Raw genomic sequence first — 25,260 nt, 5'->3', positions numbered from 1 at the left:
TGCGATGGATGTTCAAAACATTAGCAGGTTTATTTCTATTAAAGCCACCGAGCTAGCGGTCATTATTTCTGATCCAAGGTGACGCACGCATGTTATGCAACGATAATAGAAAGGCAAGCCCCTTACATGTGGGAGCGGACACACACAAGGGATTTCTGGGAGGTGATAGTCCACAATTTCACAGAAGAATTATGGATTCAAAGCTCAACTTTTGAAGAGTTTCACCCTTTTGTAGTGCCTGCTGCATCATGCCCGAGCGAGCCAGATCCTACGGACTAGCACATAGCCGTAGCATCATGTGACCTATAAAAGCAAAAAAGACTGTTTAAATTGCAGAATTGCAAAATGTGGCTTTTGAACTGCTTGAAATACCCCTACGTGAGCATAAAAACTTTTTTGGAATAAATGGGAGTTTGAAATGTGACGTGTTTCCATTAGACTTATTTAATACAATTTGAGGGTTAATGGAAACTCGCCTGGTGTTTCCCAGAAGGCGTGTAAAGTAAATAGGTAACAACAATTTGTAAAAATGACCTTTTTACAAGGGGTCGTGTGCTGGACTGGTCAGGAACCAGCAGCTTTCCAGACTCTTGACAGTACTTGCCAAGAAATATTGGCATCAATCTTCCCACAAAACTGGAGGCAGTAGATTGAAGGTGAAATTCCTGAAATTTCAAACTATTCCTTTAACCTGCCTGTGTGAGAGTCATGTGACATATTTTACTGTCAGGAGCCTGGGCTTGTTACCAGAATGCTTTTGGTTCATATTCCAAAACAGCTGGGTGGTTTTGTGCAACTACCATTCCCTAAATTTAAAAGACCAGTTCAGCGTTTCAGGAAATACACAGATCGATAGTCATTTCAGTGCTAGGACATGGTTAGGGTAAATTAGCATAAAAACTGGAAGAACAGAGGAAACAGCCATTCTTGATTATGAAAAAATGCATATACCAACACATCTGAAGCTCACTGATGAACACATGGATTCTTGTTTGTTTAATTTGTACTTGAACAGAATTTTATTTAAATGATAATTTATAGTTTTACAGGCAGTTACATTCACAAGAACTGCAAGTGTCAGTCGCTCTTGTATTTTGGAGTCTGTTATCATTATTAATGCAATTATTATCATAGAAACTCTTAAGGTTTAAATAAGTTCCGCTGCAGCTTCCAGCACAACTTCACCAAATTGTAGGCCCAAATGAGCAGAAATGTTTAGACTCCCTTTCACTAGACATCTGTCACACTGACTCTCTTTCTGTTTTTGAATCTCAACTTAAAACACATATTTTATACCTGTATATTCAGTTTGATCCCTATTCACCTTAAACATCACTTATGGAGCAATTAGTCTTTGTAAAAATACATTACAGACCTCTCTGTGTTGTTAAGAGGAAGAACAAAAATTCTCAGGATTTTTTTTGAGGACTAAGATGAACAAGAAAAAGACGCTCTCATTTGATTATTTCAAAAATGTTGAGAAACTCTGTAGGCGTAAGGAGCAAAACTTTGTTGGTGTATTCTATAAAGAATGTACATCAAACTTCTTGCTGGTCAGTACAGGAGACTGCAACATTTACCATAATATGAGCGTATTTGTCTGAGTTCTCATGTATGTGCAGCTGCTATAACGAGCCACCTCTGATTTCTCCGGGTAGCAACAGGATCACAACGTGCCATTGGTGGCAAAGGTTGTGAGGTCAACACCCGAGTGATGCACAATGAGCATCCTATACTTCCTCAGGCACTGTGCTGTGTGAATAAGATAACTGTATCCTTAAATGGACTGATAATTGCATGTATCCATAGCAAGCTGTGGCGGTCCACTAAAAATGTTTAATGTCTTTTCTTGAGTTCTAATGCTGTACTGTTCTTTGTGCTCATTACAAACAGATAAAAAATGTCCATGAAATGTGTGTGTGTGTGTGTGTGTGTGTGTGTGTGTGTGTGTGTGTGTGTGTGTGTGTGTGCGCGCGTGCGTGCGTGCGTGCGTGCACGCACGCGCACGTGTGTGTGTGTGTGTGTGTGTGGGGGTGGGGGGGCAGGAGAGCCAGTGGCTGGACAGTGTGTCTCTGCTGATTAAGGACTCGTTGGAAGGGGACATGATTGACAACCTCTCTGGGTCAGTTTTCCATCACTACTGCTCTCCTCCTGTCTGCAAGGACTGTAAGAGCCACCCACAAGAGGTTAGTGGTACACGCACGCATGCACGCGCACACACACACACACACACACACACACACACACACATACATATCTCATCTCTCCCTTCCATTTTAGCTAACAAGCTCTTGTTTTTAGAAGAAGAAGAAGAAGAGGGTTTATTGTTATTCTCAAACATGAATTACGTGAGAGGGAACAAAACTCAGAACTGAAGTTCTGGTAAAAGCAGCAATAAAATAGGACACTAGAATCCCAAACAAGTAGAAGCAGCAAATAAACACAATGAAATAAAAGAACAGAAATTAAGATTATGCAAGGGTAAAAACAGTGCAAAGGAGTGTTAATAAATATAAGTATAAATATTCAGTAGTAAACATGACTCAAGCAGCAGCAGGTAGAATCAACTTACAGCCCATGGGCCAGATCTGGCCCCTTGATAGCGTGGTCCGCTGATCATTTTCTGATACACAATGAAAATGAATTGATCACACTGGGATATTTTTTTGTACTTTGAAGGTAAACAAGGTGCCAGGGTGTGTAAAAAAAATATCAAAGTGGAGCTTGTTTGTCAAGAAAACGTGCCGGGGGAGGATCCTCCGCAGCACCTGACAGAAGTCACGGCTAATTATTCATATATTAGTTATTAATGTTTGTTATTGATCTCCCCCCCGACACAGACACAGCATGTTTCACCCTCAGGGACTGTTTGGGGCATTTTTATGCACTTTTCATTCTTCATATTCTGATAATTTTATCTGTGTTCATGCATATGGAATACATTTTGGCAAGATTGTGCATTTTTGTTTAATCTTGGAATTTCCAGCTCAGCCCCCACAATAAGTCTCAAATACACTGTGTGAACAAAATCGTTACATTCAGGGTGTTTAGCTTAAAAAAGAAAAAAAAAGTGCCAATAAACTGCAAGTTTTGATCCCACAGCCTTCAAAGCATTAAAACATGCATTGTATTACTTCTTGTACTTTTGCCTTGGAATTTGTAATTTTTCTGTTTTCCAACTGATGACGGCATTTTTACCATATTGGGCATATGGAGAATATATATCCTATTTCCACTTGGAAATCAATCACTGAATCTTGGAATTCAGTGTTGCTTCAAACCATTGAGGTATACCAGGTAGTGATCATCAAAAAAAACAAGTATATTGAAAATAGTTCATTTTTGTGACACACATGCAGACAGTGAAACATTACATATTCACTTTGCTAAATAAAATTAAAAAATAAAATTAAATTAAATTTTTGGTTCTTGCAAAAAATATATGAATTCAAGCATCTTAAATTGCTAAATTATTTATATACATTATTTAAACTTTTTTACCCTGAAATTCACAAACTTCCCCAAACCCGTCCATGCTTAGTGTACTTGTGGCAGGCACTACTCCAAAAATACAATAAATAAAAAAACAAAGTTCTGCCGCTTCGTTCAGTTCAGGATCAAAGCGTCTCCAATTCTTCACACAAACCATGTCTGCAGAAATAAACAAAAAATGATGTTTGAGATATAGCGAGAGGAACATGTCCCATAAATATATAAGGCGCCATACTGTATCACATTAGCTACGGTGTGTGTGAGAATGAGTAGATAGAAGAAAAATGTTCATGTGATTAAATCTCATTAATGTGTGGAGCGTTGCCAAACCACACAACAGGGAGTGCAGAGACTGTGAACGTCAATCCCACGAATGCATGTATCTGCACATACCCCCCAGTCAATATAAGATCAAACACCTCACTGAATCTACATCATCTTCCTCTTCCCCTGGTTGTTTGTTAAGCTCCCCAGAAAATTCTCTTTATTTATACATTTGTGTAACTATCCGTAGACAGAAAGCCGGGTACTCTAAAGAAGCAACACATACATATCAAGAGCTGTGAATCCTCCTACTCATGCTCCAGAGCTGTGGAATTTCCTGTATTTATTTAACCTCTTATATACCAACTTATTCATTGTTTTTCTGAGGTCAGAATGCCAGAACAACAGCTGAAAACATTTTTGCTGCTGTGTTCAAATTTGTTTCCTGAGCAACCTGATACTCCTTGTGTGTTTATTTTAGCTCCATAATCATGAACAACCAAATAAATTATTAAGTTTTATGAGGTGATTACAAAATGAAGTTCGCAGAATAAATGGTCCTTGTGTGATCCGTGAAAGTCCAAGAAACCCAGCTCTGACAGTCAGTGATATATTGTCCCTTAGAGGTCCAGCGTTCAAGATTTAGGGAGAGTTACGCAGCCTTCAAGTGCTCCTTCAAAATGTCATACTCCCCAGTTGTGCAGTCATAATTATGCATTCATGCATTCAGGTGGCCTGGTCAGAAAAAAACAACAAAAATGGACATTAGAGGTAAAAAGGTTGTTTATTTCGTGGCAGATGTTTTACCAAAAACAAGTAGCACAGAGCTCTTTTTTGCTTCAGCAGCAGAGCAAAGCAAATAGAATGCACATCAGGTGCGTAGTTTAGTTAACATTTTAATTTGTTTATAAGCTGAAATAACATTATAATTTGCTAATATTTGCTGAAGTAGCTAGCTTTATGTTCCGCTTGTCACATTGAATAAGGACTTAAGGTAAGTAAGGTGGGTAAAGTTTAAAACGCTTGTGCATGATGTAATAGATCAAATTAAGTCAACTGCTAGGCAATAGTCCTAGTTCTGTGATAACTTAAAATCCAAACATTCAGGACGTTTCTACCAGGAGCCGAATTATCCGCAGAGGTCCCCTCTTAAAAACACAAGAACCAAGTGATTTAAACTGGTAAAAAAAAAAAAAAAAACACTGAATAAAGCAGTTTCACATTTTAAAATTTGCCAACTATTGTGGCCAATGCATAAATGCAGATGGTCTTGTCTGGAGCCGGTGTTTGGTTTGTCCAATCTGGGCTACTGTAGAAACATGACTGTGTAACATAGCAATTTCTGTAAATGTGGACCCACTTACTATGTAGATATACTGTAAATGACTTATTCTAAGGTAACAACACAATGATCCATTCTCTCAGGTAATTATACACTAAAGAAAACATTATTTTGGTATTTTATTTGTTATCTGCCAATATTTCCCCCTAAATCCTACACACTGGACCTTGAAAACCATTTTCCCCAGTAAAATCCCAGCAAGGTGAGAGGAAGGTGACTTTGTTATAATAGATATGCAGATTGCCAATGCATTGCAATCAAGACACTATCTGTGATAATATTTCCACAGCTGTGGCATTGCTGTGCATTTGAGCAAATTGGAAAAAAAATTACACCGCTGTGCACAACGTCCTTGTTTTCAATGACACTGCAGTATGTGTGCTGCCTTCAGTCACAACTGTTTGCATCATGACAGTACCGAGAGAAAGATGCAGAGAATTGGCTGACGAAATCACATTTTTATCCTTCAAAGTTACCAAAAGAGGATATATGCACTTCAGAATGTGTTTTTTTTTAATAATCTGATCATCCTGTGTTGCTCTTTCGCATTTCAGTCAAAACAAAATTAGATATATTTAATACTCAGATTGCATTTGCTGTGAAGAAAGAAATAGCTATATCCGGTATTGGAGGGCTTAGCTGACAAAATTCACACCGTATTAATTTCAGTCAGTAGAAAGAGTGTTCAGACATTTTTTTTTTTTTTTTTTTTTTGCCTTGTACAGTCATGGGATGTCTATCTCAAAGGTGCAATCATGCTTTCATCACAGAATGATTCACACTCTAAACCTGGTCGCTCACCACATGCTTACGTTCCTGATGCACACAGACATGTGAAAACGTGTCACACAAAGAACCCAATTTTAGCTCTCTTCAACCCTGTATATGTGCAGATTACATCTATCTGTAGCTGTATATAGTGTCTGTGTTGTTATATGAGTCATAGCAGCTTATAGTCGATGTGTTTTAGATATTAGGATGATAGGACGCGTGTGAAGAAGTGTGACCTAACTGGGCAGCTCTTGAACCTCTGGTATTAAATTACTACCAACGTTCTCATAATGGTTACTTCCCCTGAGGACCTCTATAGCGGGATATTTACGGTTCTCTCTGTGCAAATAAGGTATTGGCGTGAATGGAGGTTGGCTGGAATGCAGATATGATATAATGTAATGTGGCCTTCATTTCTTATACAGTGCATTCATCTTTATTCCCCTCTCACCTCCTCTCCTTTCTCCTCTTCTCTTTTTTGTTCCCTCTCTCTCAGCCCTCAGTATTAAAGCTGTATCTCATATTTATTTGATCGTCTCTCCCCACTTTGGGGGGGAAGTGTTGGCAATCTTTGAATTTATCTTCAAACCACCGCACCACACTTTAAGATTTCATTTAAATAATGCTTTTAATCTAAAGTATTTATTTTGAACATACATGACTATCTCATACCAGCAGTCACTTAAATTCTGGTGCTGTGTTTGACATTTGGCAACATTTGTTTTTTATTTGGTCTTACATAAATGTTTGTCTGATTCATCAAATCTATCTCTGTTGCTGTATGTCAGATTTGTTTTGACATAAATCACTTTGTGAAAAAGGTCACAAAGTGATTGATGTCTAATGTGAAAATTTTCCCATAAATCTTAAAGAGGTACCACTAAGAAATACCAATTCTCTTAAATGTGATTTAAAGTTAGTTTTGCCTTCCTGTAAAATCCTTGTTTCGATATCAGCCTGCCAGGTAGCCACGTTCATACAGAGCATAGCACATACTTCTGTGATTAGTTAGAACTAAATGTAAGCATAGGTAATATGAATGGTTTAAAAACACTGCAATCATGGGTCAAAAGGGCAATATTTTGAGCAGCTTTGCTGCAACTGGAGTGGACGACAATCAACAAAGTGCAGGAGCTAGAGGCTACTTATGCAGCAGGTGGAAGGTCTCCTGATTAGGAGGTGGCCCTTCTGGTGTATGAGAGCATCAGTGGCTGAGGCTGAAAACAGTCAACAATAAATAATTACGCCTGCTTCAACTGTCTGTAGCTGACAAAGGTAGGCATACGCTACTTTAATTTTAAAATCAGTGTAACTTGGGGACCCTCATATTTTCTTTGTTGGTATTCAGTGTTAAAAGTTTAAGGTCCACTGTCCTATTAAATCTCATAGTGTGCATTTGTTAGGTCGTCTTGTGCAAAGCTTCTTTTGTTCTGAATTCATAGCAAGGTGTGGTGACATCACTTCCCATTGAAAATCAAACTGAAGTTGCAGCCTGACTGGTTGCTGTGTGTTTGTTCGACAGATCCAACTGGCGGAGGTGGAGCAGGCATCTCTGATGTCGGAGCAGCTGTCAGACAAGTCGTCGTCCCCGGCGCTGCCCGATGACCTCAGCCTGGATGAACACAGCAGCTACCAGCTGCTGGTAAGAGGCAGCCAGGTACTCATACACACACACACACACACACACACACACACACCTACACCTAAACATACATTCACTCTCATTTCACACAAGTCTACTTCTTACATACACTTGATATAAGGCTACACAGGTGTTCAGATGAATACAAAATATACACATTTACATACTTCCCCCTGATCATAAACACATCCTCCGTTTCCGCGCCTGTTTAATTTGAAAGAACAGCAGCCAATAGAGAAACAGCTTCGTCACATTTCATTCACACTGACCAGTGGTGTCAACTCTATTATTCACTCACTCACGGAAAACCCCATGTAGTGCTACAACCACATGCTGTGGTCCAGCCAAAACTACACTCCATTCTCTAAGCCTTCTAGCCTCCCAGGATGCCCCGTATCAGTGTTGCATTTAACCCAAGCACATCGTTTGACCATTTTTTTTAAGTTACAACTGCATGAATTTAAATGAAACCGCAGGAAAATCAAAATTTCTGATGCTTTATTATGGAGATCTACGAGCAGGTTGTCTTAGTGCATTGTGCAGATGCACGAAAGGTGATTTGCTCATGCCGTTAGAGGGCGGGGCTTAGTAACAGGTCAAAAAGTTGACAGTGCGCACCATTGGATCCCTGACAGTATACCTGACAAGTGTGAAGTAGATCAGATGAACAGTTGTTGAGATATTCAGAGAACAGACAGAGAGACAGAGACAGACAGAGTCCATAAAATATAATGTTATTTTTTAAACATAAATATGTATCGAGGGTTTTCTTACAGTTTTCCCAATTGGTGTTCAATAACTTGACCGGCCGATACATAGCCCTGACCTCAATCCATCCAACGCCTTCATGATTAATTTGCACGCCGATGCCAGGCCTCTCCACCCACCATCACTGTTGGACTTTACTAATGCTGTCGCTGAATGGGAGCAAATTCCTGCAGCCAGGCTCCAAAATTTTGTGGAAAGTCTTAACAGAGACTAGAGACAAAGAGGCCATTGCAAAGGCACTATTTTAATGCATATAGTGTTCAAATGATATGTTCAAAAATCACACACATACAGCTGTTGAAATGGTCAAACTATGCATGTGTGTGTGTGTGTGTGTGTGTGTGTCTGTGTCTGTGTCTGTGTCTGTGTGTGTGTGTGTGTGTGTGTGTGTGTGTGTGTGTGTGTGTGTGGGCCTGCATGCACTGTACAGAAAAACACATCCGCCTATAAATATTTCAGTATCTTTAGAACACTTTTATTTTCAAGCAGCTGTGCATTAAAGGCACTTTTGTAAGATCAAGCCCTGATGTATGACTTGTAATGAAAATGAACATGTTGTGCAGTAATCACACGCACACACACAGGCGCATGTCTTCGGGGCTCACGTCATCACGCCTCCTCCATCTTGCTAATCATCATTAATTACTGTTAACATGCTTTACTGCCTGATTAAAACACCTGCCTCCCTCAGTGCTCTTTATATGGGCATGCTTGGTGTGTGTGTGTGTGTGTGTGTGTGTGTGTGTGTGTGTGTGTGTGCGCGCGCGCCTTTCACATCTCCATCTTCCCGTAAGCTCACAGTGGTTCCACCTGGCCTGTTTCATCACTGCCTTATTGAAGGCCAGTTCATTTGATGCGGTTTACAACCAACAACAACGGCCGAGCAATTTGAAGCTTTGAAGCCCGCTGTTACTTTCTTTTTACCACATCCAATTTTAATCAGACCTGTATAGATGGATAAAGGAGGGGACATGAAAAGGGAGCTTTTTGAAATTGGAAACAAATTGTACTCAGATTTCCATTATGACAAGGCAAAATGAAAGGCTTCAGTTGGATATCCTTCTTGCTCCGTTGAACATCGGTGCACCTGGATATCATGCTTATTCTCCCTGCATCTCTTTGTCTGTCCTCGTCTCTTTCTATCACACCTCTATCTTCAATTTCTCTCCTTTTCACACCATGTGTCGTGCTCTCAGAGGGGCAGCAGTGACTCCCATAGTTCGGAGGAGTTGCTCGCCCAGGGGGACTACAGGGGGCTTCGTCTCGCCAGCTCAGTAAGCGAGGAGAGGGTCCAGGAGTTGTTTGAGGTGGGCGTCCATCCTCAGTTGAACCCTCCTGCGACTGAGCGGCCAAGCCCGGAACATTGCACAGGTATTGGAGTAAACACCTTGGTAATACAGCATCAGAGATTCTGTGTTTTGTCAGAATATTTTGTCTGTAGATAATATTATTGGAAACAATAATCTCTGCTTCTTGACCATTAGCAGGTGAGTTTACATGTTTACAGGTTTATGACATTCAGCATCAACATAGAGACAAGCATTCAATGTCTGACATGTGTTAGAAAATAAAAACTTAGACAGACCGAATGAAGAACTGATCATATCTTTTCAAATAGCGGACAAATTAAAAGTGTCAAACACACTAAAAAACAATATCAAATCATGAGTGGCGTTTAGTTTAAGATGAAATTATAAAGCCACACCTGTTTTAGATGGCGTTAGGACAAACTCAAAGCAACCACCACAAATCCACTTTCTTGACAGCGTTTTCATGCTATTAGGCTTTGGCAGTATGTTATATTTCATACCTTCATACTTCCCTGAAATTGCACCAAAACACACTAAAAAGCCCAACACCTGAACAGTGAGTGTGCTACTTACTTTCAGTTTTTCGGACTAATAAATACACAATAGAAACCCTAAAAATGTTAAAGTAATATTCTATCGCCTTTTTTCCTCATTAAACAGAGAAATACAACTGTACACCTTTTGAATTAAACTTTCTCTCGTTCACATAAGACTGATGAGGCTTATTTGCCTTGTAAACTTATCATAAAACAAACTTCATTCAAACTTCACAAAAAAAAAGTCATCCAAACCGTCTTGGTTATGCTTACGAGTAATTTAGTTAGTAAGTCCACTATTCCAATATTGACCAGCTCCAGTTCGGCCAAAATTGGTTTTGACATGACCAACGCTGTTATATTTAGAGATATTTTGCCAGCAATAATTTTATTACTGTTGTAGGTTATTATTCTGGCAAACTAACACACTGCACGATAGGTGAAGATATGCTCAGTCTGCCCCACCCCTGCCACTGCACAGAGCACTGCTTGCTTGTTTATTTGGAGTTTATTTATATTGAACCAAATTGCACCAATTTCACCAAATTGCCCCAAATTTGACACTGAACATCCTTGGATCCCTAACAATATAAGTGTAAATAAAATTGTATAACGGTTTTCAAGATATGTGTACATACAGCAGTTCCTTGCTTTACAATAAAATGGATGTAAACAATGCAAAGTGTGAAAAAATGGTGGCGATTTAGTGAGAAAAATGTAACGTAAACTCTACAATAAAGCTCCTCAAGTTTGGTGTAATATAATACAACTTATTAAATTTGAACAAGTTTTTTAAGACACTTTTTCTTGAGATTATTTTCTTGATTGATTCAAACTTTTGAGGAACTATATAGATTCCTATTATATAATTTGTACAATAAAAATGTAGATTAGAATTTAAGTAGTTTTCCTTTCAGTAAAACCTGCTTTTTGCAGATAGTTTTTTATCCATGGCAGCAAAATGGTTCAATTGAATCTTTCACATCACCCATTATATTAACATAATCCCTCTCTGGGTTACCTTTCATCAGCGTTCCTTATTATCCTTATCAGTGTTCTGTGTGACCCTCACTGGTATTTAAGCACCACGATTTTATTAAACTCTGACTTTGACGTGACATTGATAGTATCGTTTAAATAAGTGGAGGCTTTTTTTGAACGTCTCTGGAGCCGACACAGACACACAAGGACGCGTCTCATATTCCACACCGTTGATTGACTTCCACTGCAATTAAAGCTGTGATAGATGGGGATAAATGAATGCAGACACTTAGAAGTTGATGAATGGCATGTTATGGTATGCTGATGGCTCACCGCCCCCCGTAACATGACCGCCGTCATGAGAACAGATGGAGCGATAACAGGCAAAGTCAATTCAGGGGGACTGTTCAGCAGCGGGTAACATCACAGACTGTTGTAGACACGATGTCACTAAGGACATGGAGGAGCTGTTTACATGATATGTTACTTGCCACAAAATATTTTTACACTTTTTTATCTCAGAGACCCGTATAACAGTTCAAACTATAATTTGTAGATTTAATTTCTTAAATGCTTTCAGTTTTAGGGAAGAAATGCTGGCTCCAAAGCTCATCTTTTATGTCTCTAAAATATGCAAAATTAAGGTTATGTTAGCACTTTTAATTTTTCTCCCATGAATAAAAGAATTTTTAAGATTTTTTTTCAATTTCTTAATCAATCATTTGACTTTCTAAGTCTGTGTCCCTTGTGAGAAAAAAAAAGTTTTAAAAATTTCCCACTTGATCATTTGGTTTAGTATTAAAAGTGTCATATTTTGCATGAATGATGATGAGAACAAGTGTCACAATTTTAAAATAGTAGTAATATCTTGCCGTTTTGTCATGAGTGCCCATTTGGTAAAGCATATGTGCAGCTCTCAAAAGAGTCATAAACGAATGGGTCACTTCTTTGTTGCTTTGTCATCAGCTTTGGAAAAAACACAATGTAATCAATTATGAGTCTGTAGATTTACTGGTCTGACCATGCATTTTATTTATCCTGGCAATAAGGCAATCCTTATTGTTGAATGCTGTTTACTAACCCTGCTTTCCAGTGTGTTCATAATGATGAACATGACACTCCAGAAAAAAAAAACCAAGAAGCTTACTCATCTGCTGGTAATGGGAAAAAAGTCTATCGAATATTTTTAGCTGGTTTTGCCCGGTTTAAAAAAACTGCACTTTTTCTCCAACTTTTGCCAGAAAGAGAATGTTTCTAGCTGTATTATGAAGAAATAGTGTAAAAAAAAAATAGTGAAAAAGTGTTTTGGATCATCTTGCATTGAGGTGCTTAAAAAGTACTCAATACGGGTTCTAGATCAACCGGTAAAATGTCCACCCTGAGAAGAAATAGTGCAGGACAATACACTAAAATAAAATATGAACATAAGCACTGACAAAGTTTTGGTAAATCATAACCTTCTCTTTTTAGATGGAGATGGAGAAAGCTGCAGTGGAGGCGGTGGCGGATCTTCACCCGTCTTCCACCTGCCAGCAGACTTCTTCCACCCGGCTGCCGCGGCTCATCCGAGCAGTCCTGGGAAAAGTGTTAGCCCAGGAGACAGAGGGCCATCTAGGTTGCCCTCCCCAGCCTCCTGGGCCTCCCTCCGCTCACCCGGAGCCAACAGCAGGCCCTTGAGCTCTCAGGTATTATGGACAGATGAATGGATGGATGGATGAATGGGTAGACAAAAGAGGACCTGACATCTGTACCTCTGTGCAACACATTGGAGACATGATGAAACACTGAAAATAGATCATTTCTGAGAAAACATTCAGTGAACCTCAGTTGTCAGGCACAGAAACACTTCAGGCAAATCAGATTGGATTTGGCAAATGAGGTAGTCTGAGCTTGTGATTCCAACTACATTGATTTAGAAGCTTAATGCTGCAACATGCCTTATTATACAACTACACAATGTGATTAAGTTACTAATCACTGACAACAATATTGATTTCAAGTGATTTATCAACACATTCTCATCCCAACTTGTCAAATACCACGGCTTGGTCATTGCTGTTCATGTCTGCATATTACGCGCTAGGTATCCTCCTTGCTGATGCCACCCACGGGCATGTCATACCGATGTGGCAGGTGCCGTTTGGTGGTGTATCATACTGCCACGACAGGTTTCACCTGGCCACCATAAACTTACGCCACCCACTGGAATCTTATACTGCCGTGACAGGTGCTGTCCAACAGTGTATCATATTGCCATGAAAGATCTTGTCCAACCACATTATAAACTGCCGGCATATCATGCCACCGTGACAGTTGGCTTTTGGCACCGGTGTCTGACGCCAAATCACTGACCAAGCAGCGGCATTTGATGAGTTCAGAATGAGAACGGGCTGGATTTATCACATTCTGTCTGCAGTAACTGAGCTGCAACATCCTATTGGCAACTTCTGTAAAACTGCAAACATACACATGCTATTTACCACCCTCTGTTCATATCCTACTATTTATGAAACTCCAGATACTTATTTAGTCATAACTAAATCTATGATTTCATTCGGATTGAAACCAACACCTCCCTTGTGTCGACTTCTGCATGAAACAAACGAGAATGAAAAAGCCCTTATTTCAGTTCTTGCTCCTGAGTAACCATGGAGACAGAGTTTTCTTTCTTTTCTCGTCTACCTGTTTGTTTAGCTCGTGCCTGAGAGCCTCTGTGATCCTCAGTTGCTACAGTAATGCTCTGCGGCACTCAGCTAATTAGCCCGGCCAGCCCTGAGCCTGATACCGACTCTGTACACTGTTGTTCTTGGCTCACATTCTCCTCTGTCCCTGTTCTTGTATTGTCTTTAGCCCTTCATGTCTTTCTCTGGTGTTCTCTCTTTTTACACCTCTTCTCCCTGTCCTCTATCTTTTGGTCCTTTATCTGCCACCATTTCTCCTTTTACATAATCTTTTACTCTCCCCTGTGGTCTTTTGTACTGACAGTGTGACAGTAACTGTACTGGGATTAGGAGTAATGACTAACACCCTCCTGCTTCGGTGTCACATTTTCAGTGAAACAAATGCAATTTGACACATTGGGTGGGTTGCACTAATCAGGCCGAACTTTAAATCAGGGATATTTTTGTTTTATCCAAACTTTTTAATATAAAATATGCTCTTTTGCTTCACCTTTTCAAACTCCAATTTAATCTCTGATCCCTGCTTAACTTTAGACTGTTAAAGTGCTTTAAAAATGAAAAATTAAAAATTTAACGATCGCTGCACTGACAGGCTGCACGGACAGAGCAAAATGAGCACAGTCCCTGGACAAAATAAGGAAAACATTTGAATCAATTTGAACTGAAATATGACAAAATTGGACCAGCTGGCAAAGATGGGAGCTAGCAGAATGATATTTAGAGCTTTTTTTTCTCCATTGACACCATTGCTTCAACAAGACAGGGACTTCAAAAAGGGACATTTGAGCGCTAGTTGTGTGAAATGCCAACGGTTCGCTCACACAGGTATTGTATTTTTATTTATTTGTTTATTTATTTTCACTTGATTTGACCTTTTCTCACGATTGTGAGGGCAAGAACAGGCTGTGTTTGATTGACATCTATATCCCTCCCTTGTTGCACCTGTTTGGATGAGTAATGTATATCTTGGTGATTCCCATTAGTGACATACACATCATTCAGTATTTTATTTAAGAGATTTAACCAATGATAAAAACTTAAGTTTTAGTTATGTAGCTGCATTTTACTAATCCAGGATTTAATTTAATTTGTGCAAAACCAACTTAGTCTCACTCTCAACTTGTTAAACACCAATGCTTGATCAGTAGCCCTCAGTGTCAGATACAGAAGCATCTGGGCACCCTTTAGTGTCTGATTGAGATTAGGTGGCATCATTTTTTAACACTATAAGTGACTGTTGTAGTATAAAGAGGCCATTGTTTGTGTTAAACCAAAAGTAACTGAATCATTTCAATCACACCAATATATCATGTGATGTGAGTTACATGATGTTAGGTTTGTAACAAGCAGTCTAATTTCAAGCCAAACCATAATGTATTTTTAAGCATGTCTTTTTATTGCCGAAACCTAAAAACGAAAACCTGAAATTGAAACTGATGTTGGAAGTTTATTTTGTGAAGAGACTGCATGCATTTAACAAGCAGAAACTGAGTATCTCCTATGCAAATGGATGTTTATTTTAAAAAGACATTGCATCAGGTTTCCAGTGGATGCTTAAAAGGTCTTAAAAGTTATTGAAGTCAATGAAAATAAGGTCCTAATGTTTTTAAACAGTACTTCAAAAGTCTTAAAACTGCTAAGACATGGGAAGTAGGATTTTTTTTCTGAAGTTAAATAGTAAAATCTCAAAATAACTGGTAACATCTTTTTTTAAAATTAATTCACTGAATGCCTCTTTCATTACCGTCACGCAGATCAGGATAGCGGCGCTCATGTTCATTCATATTTTACATAGGATCAACTTTCAAATTCAATCAACTTTCAAATTCAATAGAAATTGATAGAAGATTCTGGCAGCATGGCTAAAACTGATTTTGTGCATTTTATGCCAAAAGTTTTGTAAACTCGACACAATTGGCATCAAGATAGTGGAATCCCACATTCAGAGTGAGAAACAAAAAATTGCCAAGAAAATTTGCCAACAAACACCAAGTATTTCCCAATTCTGTTGACATCATTGAAAAGTCTGAAAAGTGGTAAATCTAACTTGCTATAAGCTGTAGGAATCCTGCTGCATGTAATGAGGGTATATCTACTTGCTGTCACTGGGCATCCAAAACTGACACTGGAGCGTCAGAGTTTGACGTCTAAGGCCACTGATCAAGTTTCTGTATTTGACGGGTTGGAAGTAATAATGTTTGGGCAACGCAAATGGGATTAACTTTAAAACCTGATTAATTATTATCTTTTAAAACGTCTGTCTTAGCTATTCTTAATCCTGTTGTTATTTGAAATGTCGTGTTGATAAAAGTGATCTTTTGCCGATTGAAGACTGATTGCTTCTTTTCATTTTCTTCCGCCTCCCTCCTCCGTGTGCAGCACCCATCCCACAGTGACTCCTCCCTGGCCACAGGCAGCTCAGAAGGCAGCCTGCAGACCACTCTAGAAGAAGGACTCAGCTTTAGCGTGTCCCCACCTCGAGATCTGGATCTCCCCATGCCTCACGTCTGCCCCCTCCCCAGCAACCCTTTACACCGCCAGGGACCGGCCACAGGAGACCAGGGCCACTCTTTACTAAAGAGACGCAGTACTACTTTTACCCTCCAAGCCACTAGAGGGCACCAGAGGAGCCAGAGCAGCTGCGGCGGTGGCAGCACCAGTCCTGGCTGCCCCCGGCAGGACTCCATGGACCCTTCAGACGAGGACGTGGGCACGGGGACGGGTGGGGACGGCTGCCGGCAGACCCTTAACAGCGAACACTTGTCAGAAACACTGAACAGCCTCTCGTTGACGTCGCTTCTAACCCCGTGTTCTCTGGCGCCCCCGCTGGTGAAGAAATGTAACAGCACAGGCTCGCTGGACCAAACCAATCTATTGGCACGGAGTAAAGATGCTCGCCATCTCTGCGGCATAGATGCTCATGGTTATTTGTCCAACACCTGGACGGAGGGGAGTGCAAGAGGTGAGGAGGAGGACAGTGACATCAGCCGGCCCACAGACTCCAGCTCTAGGAAAAATAGATGAAACACTTGTTGCCTCTCTGAAGTGGAACTCTTTAACAATTTGCATTTCTGGACCTTAAACGGAACAAGAAGAGACTTTTAGTAAAGGTTATCTCTTTTCTTTGAATTGACTATTCTCTCACATCTGTCCTCGGATCTGGCTGTTTGGGATCAGTCATTTCTCAAAAGAAGACAGTTGCTTCTGAGTTCTGGCATCCTCTCTTTACTGCAGGATATGTGGTCGCTCTTTGAAAGGACTTAACAATAACAACAAGGGGCTTAGCCCTTTGGCATAACCGGGATTCAACCTTGAGAGACGTGGCAGTCCTGAAATACAGAATATTCGGAAAGGTATCAGAGAGACAGGCCTGAAAAGTGCAGCAATTGATGGACATGATGTTATTTATATGAAAACTGCTAAAAAATTCAAAAACACAAATTGCTTGACCCAACGTGCCCTCAACCTTTGTGCAAAAACAGTGTTGTCAAAATCGGACAGATGGCAAACTGACGCTTCTTTTGAGGAAGAACTGAACTTTGTACAGTGTTTTTTGTAACAACCATCGCTAACAGTAGCATCGACCAACCTTTTTTCCTCTTTGGCAGATTCGGTGGGAAACAGAATTGAAAGGTCGTATTTTTTTCCGTGTTCCTTTTTCAACTTCAGTGTATTGAAGTTATGTGAATGTAGACACGTCTGTCTCCGTTGTGTGAGGGAAAGGGAGACCAAGGCAAGCAAGGAGCCTGGCAAGTCTGAAAATTGACAAAAGGGCGTCTTTGAATAGAAGACTGGATATGGGACTGCTGCTGAGAATACATGTGGGTTGTCAGTGGAGCGTTGGCTACTTTCAGAGTGGACTCTTTGTGCTTTCTACATACCCATGAAAGGGCTAAAATGTATTGAGTGCAGACCTGGGCCAAAACCTAATGGCAAATAATCTTTTGCTAACATAACACATTGTTGAAGAGTGTGTTTTAGGTACATTCAGCATTCTGATGCCTATAATATATAAGTAAGAGAGATGTGTCACTGTTGGTTGGATTTCTCAGAAAATATTTCAAATTTCCTAAAAAAAAACATATTTAACAAATTTAAAAAGATTTTTAAAATCATACCCCAGAAATCAAAAGACTTCCAGCTGCTTCACCCTCCACTTACATGTTGAATGGGTGGCAATGATTCCTACATGTCAATAACATACTTTACGAGGCAGGAGGTAAAAAAAAGCTTGTTTTGGAGATGGTTTGATGTCACCCAGTTTTCTTTGAGTTCTTCAGGTTCTCCCTCAGTGCAACACACCCACAGGGTCTCCACTTTTGCATTTATGGTTCCATGGATGGCATTAACAGTCTGTCGGTCACTTCGGTCTAGACTGAAATATCTCAAGTGTTGGATTGCCATTAAATTTTGTACAGTCATTCGTGGTGTCTCGACAACCTTTGGTGAACCTCTAAATTTTCATGCAGCACCAGCAGCAGCTCAAAGGTCTCTGATCCATTGACAGATCTCAACAGTCTAAGACATGGATTGGCAAAAAACTTTTAATAACTTTCCTCTCATCGTGTCATTTTAATTTCTCCAGTTCTTTGGTTAATAACAAAAAACATGCAAAGTGAATGACATTTTCGTCAGCCTAGTGCACTTTGTGTTTAGTGCTAATTGGCATGTGAGCATGCTAAACTAAAATGATGAAGCATTATAGCTGCAAAAGATTAATATGCTAGCATGTCATTGTCAGCATGTTGATTGTCCCTGACTATGAATTTACATTGTCCAATCTGATTGTCAAGTGTTTTCTATCATCACATGAAAGTCAAAGTCATGTATTTTTTTTTTCTCATTGAGACCCAGTCTTGACATCCCGTAGTATATGTTGCACCGAGTGAAACGACTGTAAGGGAACTTTTGTTTTGAACAAAGAGCCTGTCTTTTGGTACCAGCAGTCTTACCCTCATGGCAACACAGCCATGTCATCAGTCCAGTGATTGACAGGCCCAGTTCCTGCATGAAACATGAAGCTTCTGTTGCAGTTTGGCCTTTGATTCACACAAAAACAGTGTTTGGGGGCCTGAAAATGCAAACTTTTGAAACCAGAGTGTGTTCCAGAGTGTAATCTTTTAAAAACGCAACCCCCTCTGTTGCCATGTAAACTGACAATGCGTTGATCCTGTGAGAACGGTTACGTCTCGGCTGCACTTCATGCATGTGCATGCTGTTTTTCTACTGTGTGTGATTACAAAGTTACAGCGCCAACTACTGTTCCGGCATGCATGCTGCAGCATCTTTGGTTGCTTTTGCGGATCCGTGTACATGAGGATTGTTCTCACAATGTTATCAAATGAACGCAGAATATTATTTTTTAAACCCAAAGGAAAGACTTTTCTGTTTTTAGTGAAGCCGTTTTTGTCTAAATGTGGCCTCAGTCTATTTTACACCAAATGCAGCTCTGTTTATTTGAATCATATCCAGAAGCGCTGACACCACTTTGAAATTAAAGAGTGGACGTTGACATAAATGCATGTGCTGCTCTGCGGTTCCAGTCTGGAGATTCAGGGCAAACTGAATGACATCAAACTGCCTTTATAGTCCTCTGCCATCATCCAATGGCCCAGATTATACTCTGCAGTAGCAGGTGATAATATACCTGAGGTTGGTGTGTGAAACACTGGGTAGGCTCAGTGTTTGGTCAGTGTTTTAGATTCCCAGGGATTCAGAGGATGGAGTTCATACTTATTTTTGTTTGCTGCATTAAACCCAAATAATTATTTGACTCAGGTCTGCTTGAGTGTAGCAAGATTTTAGAAATTACCCTATACAACAGAAAGCAATGTGGTCCAGATTGATGTAACTTGTAACTTTGAGCACTTGTAATGACCCTTCATAGCAGGTAGACCTCAGGTGGACCTATATGCACTCACACACAGCATCACACACACTGAAGCACATACACACATACATACCACAAAAAATACAAAGATGTCAAAACACTGCAGGATGTTTCAGCAGAGATGAGACAGAAGTCTTTATCTCTTCCTCTACTTTGTCTTCATTCCCCTGTTATTCCCCTTCAATTGTATTATCTCCCTTCCGCAGGGAAGCCGGAGCATTAAATGACTATTGACTGCCCCCCTCCCATTCGAGATATGCAATATGCTACAGTAGATGTACAGTTAGATGTATGAGACTCGTATAGATAGACAATATGGTGAGAGAAGATTATATTTATGAATTCATGTATTAGAATAAAATGTCACAGAGATTCAAAGGTCACTGAAAGGACGATGATGTATTCATGTATTCCAGAGTGTTGGAGTGTGCGTTTTCTCTCTTTCCCCCTTTCCATCTTCCAGATCGGATTTTTCTTTCTCCAAAAATGCATGTGATTTTTTTTTTTGTTCTTTTCTGTTTCCTTAATGTCATTCTAGTGTCATATAAAAGTGAGATAGCTTTTCAATCTCTGACTCTTGAAGTTTGTCTTTTAAAACGATTTTTTTTCAAGGTTCTGTAAAAGTTCAATGTTTGATTTCTCGTCCTTTTTCATTCACAGTCCAAAAGGGTGATTTATACTAGTGTCCCAAGTGAAATGGTGAGTTGCAAATATCTAAAATGATTGCTACTGGCATCCTGTTGAATTAAATTGATCTGAATGAATAATTTAGACTGGGGTTTAAACTGATGTTTTTGCCTTGAAGTAGGTAAGTGTTTGTTATTTCTGTCCTTTTTCTCAACAGTTAATGAAGTTCTGAAACCTTGAAGCAGCACAGAGCTCGGCCCTCGACTGTCTTCCATACACCTACTTATTACAGCCAACAAAGATGCTGAGGAAGAGGAGCACAAACTGTTTGGAAAAGTAGCCTTTAACCCTTTGAAACATGTTGCCTTGATTTCTTTGAAAATCATGGGAGGGTGACAAGCAGTTTCACAAGAAATGGCCCAAACATTTGCAAGAAATTAGTAAAAAGTTATAATAAAGTGACCAAAAAAAAGCAAAGTAAAAAATTAAATTTAATATATGTAGGCTAACTAAGAGAATTATAAATATAGTTTACTTGACATTTTTCTCCATTTTCAAAATTTTGGCAGTTTTGAAGACATTTCTTCCCTAGTTGTTAATTATGTTTTACAACATGTTTTTGAAATAAATGACAACTATGTAAAATCCACTTTTTTGGACAGTTTTGTCAAATTAAAGTTAGTTTTTTCCTTTTTTACAGTCTTCACTGCCATGTACTGACATCACCAGAGACAGTGTGACATCCAGATACCCACTTACTGCTGGCAACACCAGTGTGTCACACATTGGCAATTTATGGTATACAATATACAACTTTTTATGCATTGTTATGTACATTTAAGTGTTTTTAAGAGCTGATTTAGACACAGGTTGTGTTGTGCAAAATTACAGTTCAACTGTCCTATTTTGTCCTAACTGTCAGGTTGCACCCAGAGGATTCGTCTGGCTCCTTTGTACCCAATTTTCTGTAATTGAGGAAGCATCTGAGCCGATCTTGACAGTCATGGCGCTCTTGCTTTGAGACAAAAGGTAAATGGAAAGGTTCGGCCAACAGCACAGCACCGTGGTTCCATGCACTGCTATGTTGGGTCTCATATTTTGCACACGGTGGTGGTGAACTTGTTTTGTTTTTCCTCAGAAAACACTTTCATCAAAACTTAGCTCTTTTTGGCCCTTTGGGTGCGCTGGTCCTGACAGAACTTTTTGGGTACACTCGAATGTATGGCGACCAGACGTTTTCATATAGAAAGTATTTGGTTTTGGGCTTGTATTAAGGATCTTTTCATTCATTGCAGTATTGTTATTCTCACCCATATCTCTGATCAATGGATTGATTGATGTCTTTATTTGAACTTGTAAAATACAACGAAAAAAGGTAAAAACATATCAACAAAAGGGAAAAAAAGGACATAATGAATTCCATCTGCAGATTGCATCAATTTACAGATGTGCAAAAGGGAGCAGGAAGAAGTATAAACGCATTTAAACCTACCCCTTTATTCCATAAAGTTATCAAAAACTCACCAAAAACCTAGAGGGCTGTCCATGTTCTCGTAACTAGTATATACAGTATTTTTGAGGAACACATAAAGGGAGCATATCAGCTGCACCTGGGTGGCCCAAACAGCTAATGGAGCAGCAGCTGTTGTCAAAAACTCTCACTTTCTCTCTCTTATCCTCAGATAAACTGACTGCAGGAGCAAAGCATCCGCATGCTGCTGTTTGGCATATTTTCCCCTCTTTGTGTTTGATCAAATGCATTGACTGCCTGCCTCTACTTTCCTGCGATTTTTCCTGAACAGAGACTACAGTCTAACGTCTTCAACTGTCTACTACTTAAAACATTTTCTGGTTTCCTTTCTGGGTTGGATCAAAGGAGCGATAGCAGCTCAAGCATCAAAAGCGTGACGTCGTTTGCGGATCTAGAGCAATTACTGCTTCTAATAAGTCACACAGGCTTTTGATTCTTTGATACAAAATTCTTTTTTACCTGGATAAAAATAAAATAGCTCTGAAGAAGAGTATTTCACCCCCAGCGTTTTTTAGTTTCAGCTCAGCGAACATATTCATCAGCTCGCATTGTGCTGTCCACACACAATAAGAAATGCTCTCTGCTGTCTTTTCTGTTGTACTTAGTCTGAGGGGATCCTGGGAAATACTCTCTCCTCGACAAATATTGGTATACTGTAAACAATAGATTTGAGCTCTGCTATTACTGCTTCATATTTCATATTTTGGGGTTGTTGTTTTTTTTCCTTTGCTTAAAACTCTGGTTGCTTTGGAAACTGTGTTGGATTTTAAGAAACCCTGCAGCTTATTTTGGTTGCTGGCGCTGTAAGATGAAGGGAATTTGACTGTTTTTTGGAAAGTTATGAATTTATTTCCGAGACAGAAAAGCTCTAAGCAGGGCAAAGTCAATCATAATGGAGGCTGCAAGCTCGGCGGTCATAATGTTGGCCGTTTGATTATCCTCTGACCTAGTTGTTACCAGGGAATTTCAGACACTACATTCATTCTTTCTGGTTAGTTTGTTTATTTCCGCTCTTGTCTTCTAAGCAATATGGTTATGTGGTGAACCACTGCTTGTTTTGTAATTCTCAGCATCAGTATATCTGTCTTTAGCATGCAAGCTTCAATAGTGACTGTAGGGATGGCAATGTGATTCTGTTGGTCTGCTTTGGTCTAGAATGAAATATCTCAATAACTACTGGAAGAATTACCATGCAATGTAGTGCACTTATTGATAAAACCCAAAGCATGAACCCTACTGACTTTACTGATCCCTGATTTTTCTTCTAGAATCAGCAGGTTATCATTTCTGGGTTTGAGTGAAAAGACGTAACACCCATTATCTGGAAAATTTGTACATGCATTTGTTTCCTCCACTGGAGAAAAAGATGTTTGGGGTCAAAAAAAGTTTGTTACGTGATGTCAGTGTGTGATGACCAAATGTTGATTATGTAGCATTACCTTATAACAGCTGTACATAGGTATGTAAGTTATGTAATGTTACAGTTAAACAGCACTAACTTTAGATTTAAAGGGATAGCTCACCCAGAAATGAAAATTCAGTCATTATCTACTCACCCTCATGCTGATGGAAAGGCGAGTGAAGTTTTATAGTCCACAAAATGCTGTCGGAGGTTCACGGGGAAAAGATATTGCACTCATCTCCCAAACAGCTAATGCAAAATGTCTCCATACTGCTCGTCAGAAATAATCCAAGTGTCCTGAAGCCCCAATGTGCCAAGTTGTTTTGAATGATGTCAGTGGTGTCGTGTTTTTAGCCTTGTTGTAGCCTGTAGCTCGTAGTATGGGAGCTGTGTAAACGTATGCACGCTCGCGTAAAACCAACAAGAGCTCGCGGAATATGCACGCCAGTGTTTACATGTTACCCAGAAGCCTCCCCTAAACAAAGAGAGACTCCCGGAGTTAGCAGCAAGCAACAAGTCCCTTTGTCGGATTTAAAACTACTGCTTCTCTGTAAGGATACTACAGCGACCGGGTCCGCCCACTTACTGTCAAATAGAAAAAATACTCATGAGCGAGCAGGTGAAATATGAGCGCAGGAGAGCATTGACAGTAGTTCAGATTTTAAACTAAGATTGTGAGCATGGAAAACATACATGCTAAGAATGAGCATATAAGCTTTGTTATTGTGAGCATGTTGGCATTCTGAAGTTAAATGTTCACATGCTGTATGTAGGTTACACCTGCAAAAAAATCGAAGAAACCAAAAACTTTACAGCAGTGTATAAGAGGCTCATCTAACTGCTCCCCCTCATGTGTCACTCCCATGTGCACATTCTCTTTCTCCTCTTATTTTCCATATTTTAACCCTTCATTCTTCCATCCATCCTCAGTTACACTCAAATCCACATTAAGCGCCTCCACTCTCCCCTCTGATGCCACTCGCTGCCTTTCATCTCTCATTTTCTCCTCTGATCTCACCCAGGCCAGGGCCATTACAGCGCCGAGCTGCCAACTCCAAAAGAAATGTCATTGGCAAAAAATATTTGACACAGCTTTGCTATCACATAAACCCCCATAGAAATTAATTCTAACTCTATTTTCTGCTCATTTCCCCGTTTCGGATAACAAAGCGGCGGAACCTTTCTCATAAATCTTCCAGCAGACATGTGGCACCAACATGGAATATGTATGGAGATTATTATTAACCACCTCGGCAAACTTAAAGGGTGCAGTCACACCTATATAGTTTCTGTCTTTTGTATGGATAAGAACACATTTACATTTGTAAGCATGGCCTGATTAAAACAGTAGGGAGCCTTCGGGCAGAATTGAGCTGCGGTCCCCTCCCTCCATTCTCTGTGCATTGCATATGTTCTCCGACGCCTTCAAGTACCCATAAAGTGCAGTGTTCACCGCAGACCACACAATGCACTTTAATTATATTTCGCCTAAAGCTCTGAAAAATACTCTTGTATTGAAAACTACCTACACCCAGGTTATGTTGCTCTGTGTCCGACAAATAAATGGTTTACTGCCGTATTTCTGGTTACTGTTTGTGAACAGGCTCACATGCAAAAGTGAAACTAAAAGCTAACCCCACATTTATTGGCCTCTCGTTGTGTCTTTTGGATGCCTGCTGCTTATGGTCTGACGCCTCATTGGTACCTTTTTAGAAAGTCCTGACCTCACCTGGGGTTGATGCGGGTCTGTGCACAAACATCCCAAACACAGAAATTTAGGAAACACAAGCAGAGTGGGTCTGAAGTGATGGATTTATTCTGAATGAGTCCATACTTTTTTTTTTTTCATAGGATATCCTGCATAGTATAGCTTTAAACCCATTAATTTTGGAAAATGCACCATGTAAGACCAATATTTTGTCCCTTTACAGCTTAAGACCTCAAGAAAAGAAAAAAAAATGCTGAAAGATCCTTTTCAAGCAAATTTACAGTTATTTAAAATGACCAAAATATGATTAATATA

At 39.7% G+C, this 25,260-nt stretch overlaps 1 protein-coding gene across 1 annotated transcript in view; it reads left to right on the top strand.

Moving 5' to 3' along the window:
* LOC121941708 (voltage-dependent T-type calcium channel subunit alpha-1I-like) overlaps positions 1 to 18,343 on the top strand; it is a 215,496-nt gene extending 197,153 nt beyond the window's left edge. The window contains exons 33-37 of the mRNA XM_042484560.1: positions 2,046 to 2,186; positions 7,392 to 7,526; positions 9,476 to 9,650; positions 12,577 to 12,791; positions 16,167 to 18,343. Of these exons, the coding sequence (XP_042340494.1) occupies positions 2,046 to 2,186; positions 7,392 to 7,526; positions 9,476 to 9,650; positions 12,577 to 12,791; positions 16,167 to 16,811 (1,311 nt within the window). The 3' untranslated portion in view covers positions 16,812 to 18,343. The remainder of the gene's footprint in view (positions 1 to 2,045; positions 2,187 to 7,391; positions 7,527 to 9,475; positions 9,651 to 12,576; positions 12,792 to 16,166) is intronic.
* Positions 18,344 to 25,260: the final 6,917 nt, after the last annotated feature.

Source organism: Plectropomus leopardus, chromosome 4 (assembly GCF_008729295.1).
Source record: "Plectropomus leopardus isolate mb chromosome 4, YSFRI_Pleo_2.0, whole genome shotgun sequence".
Taxonomy (NCBI): domain Eukaryota; kingdom Metazoa; phylum Chordata; class Actinopteri; order Perciformes; family Serranidae; genus Plectropomus; species Plectropomus leopardus.
Note: the sequence above shows the minus strand (reverse complement) of the source record. Positions and strands in the feature narration are given on the sequence as shown.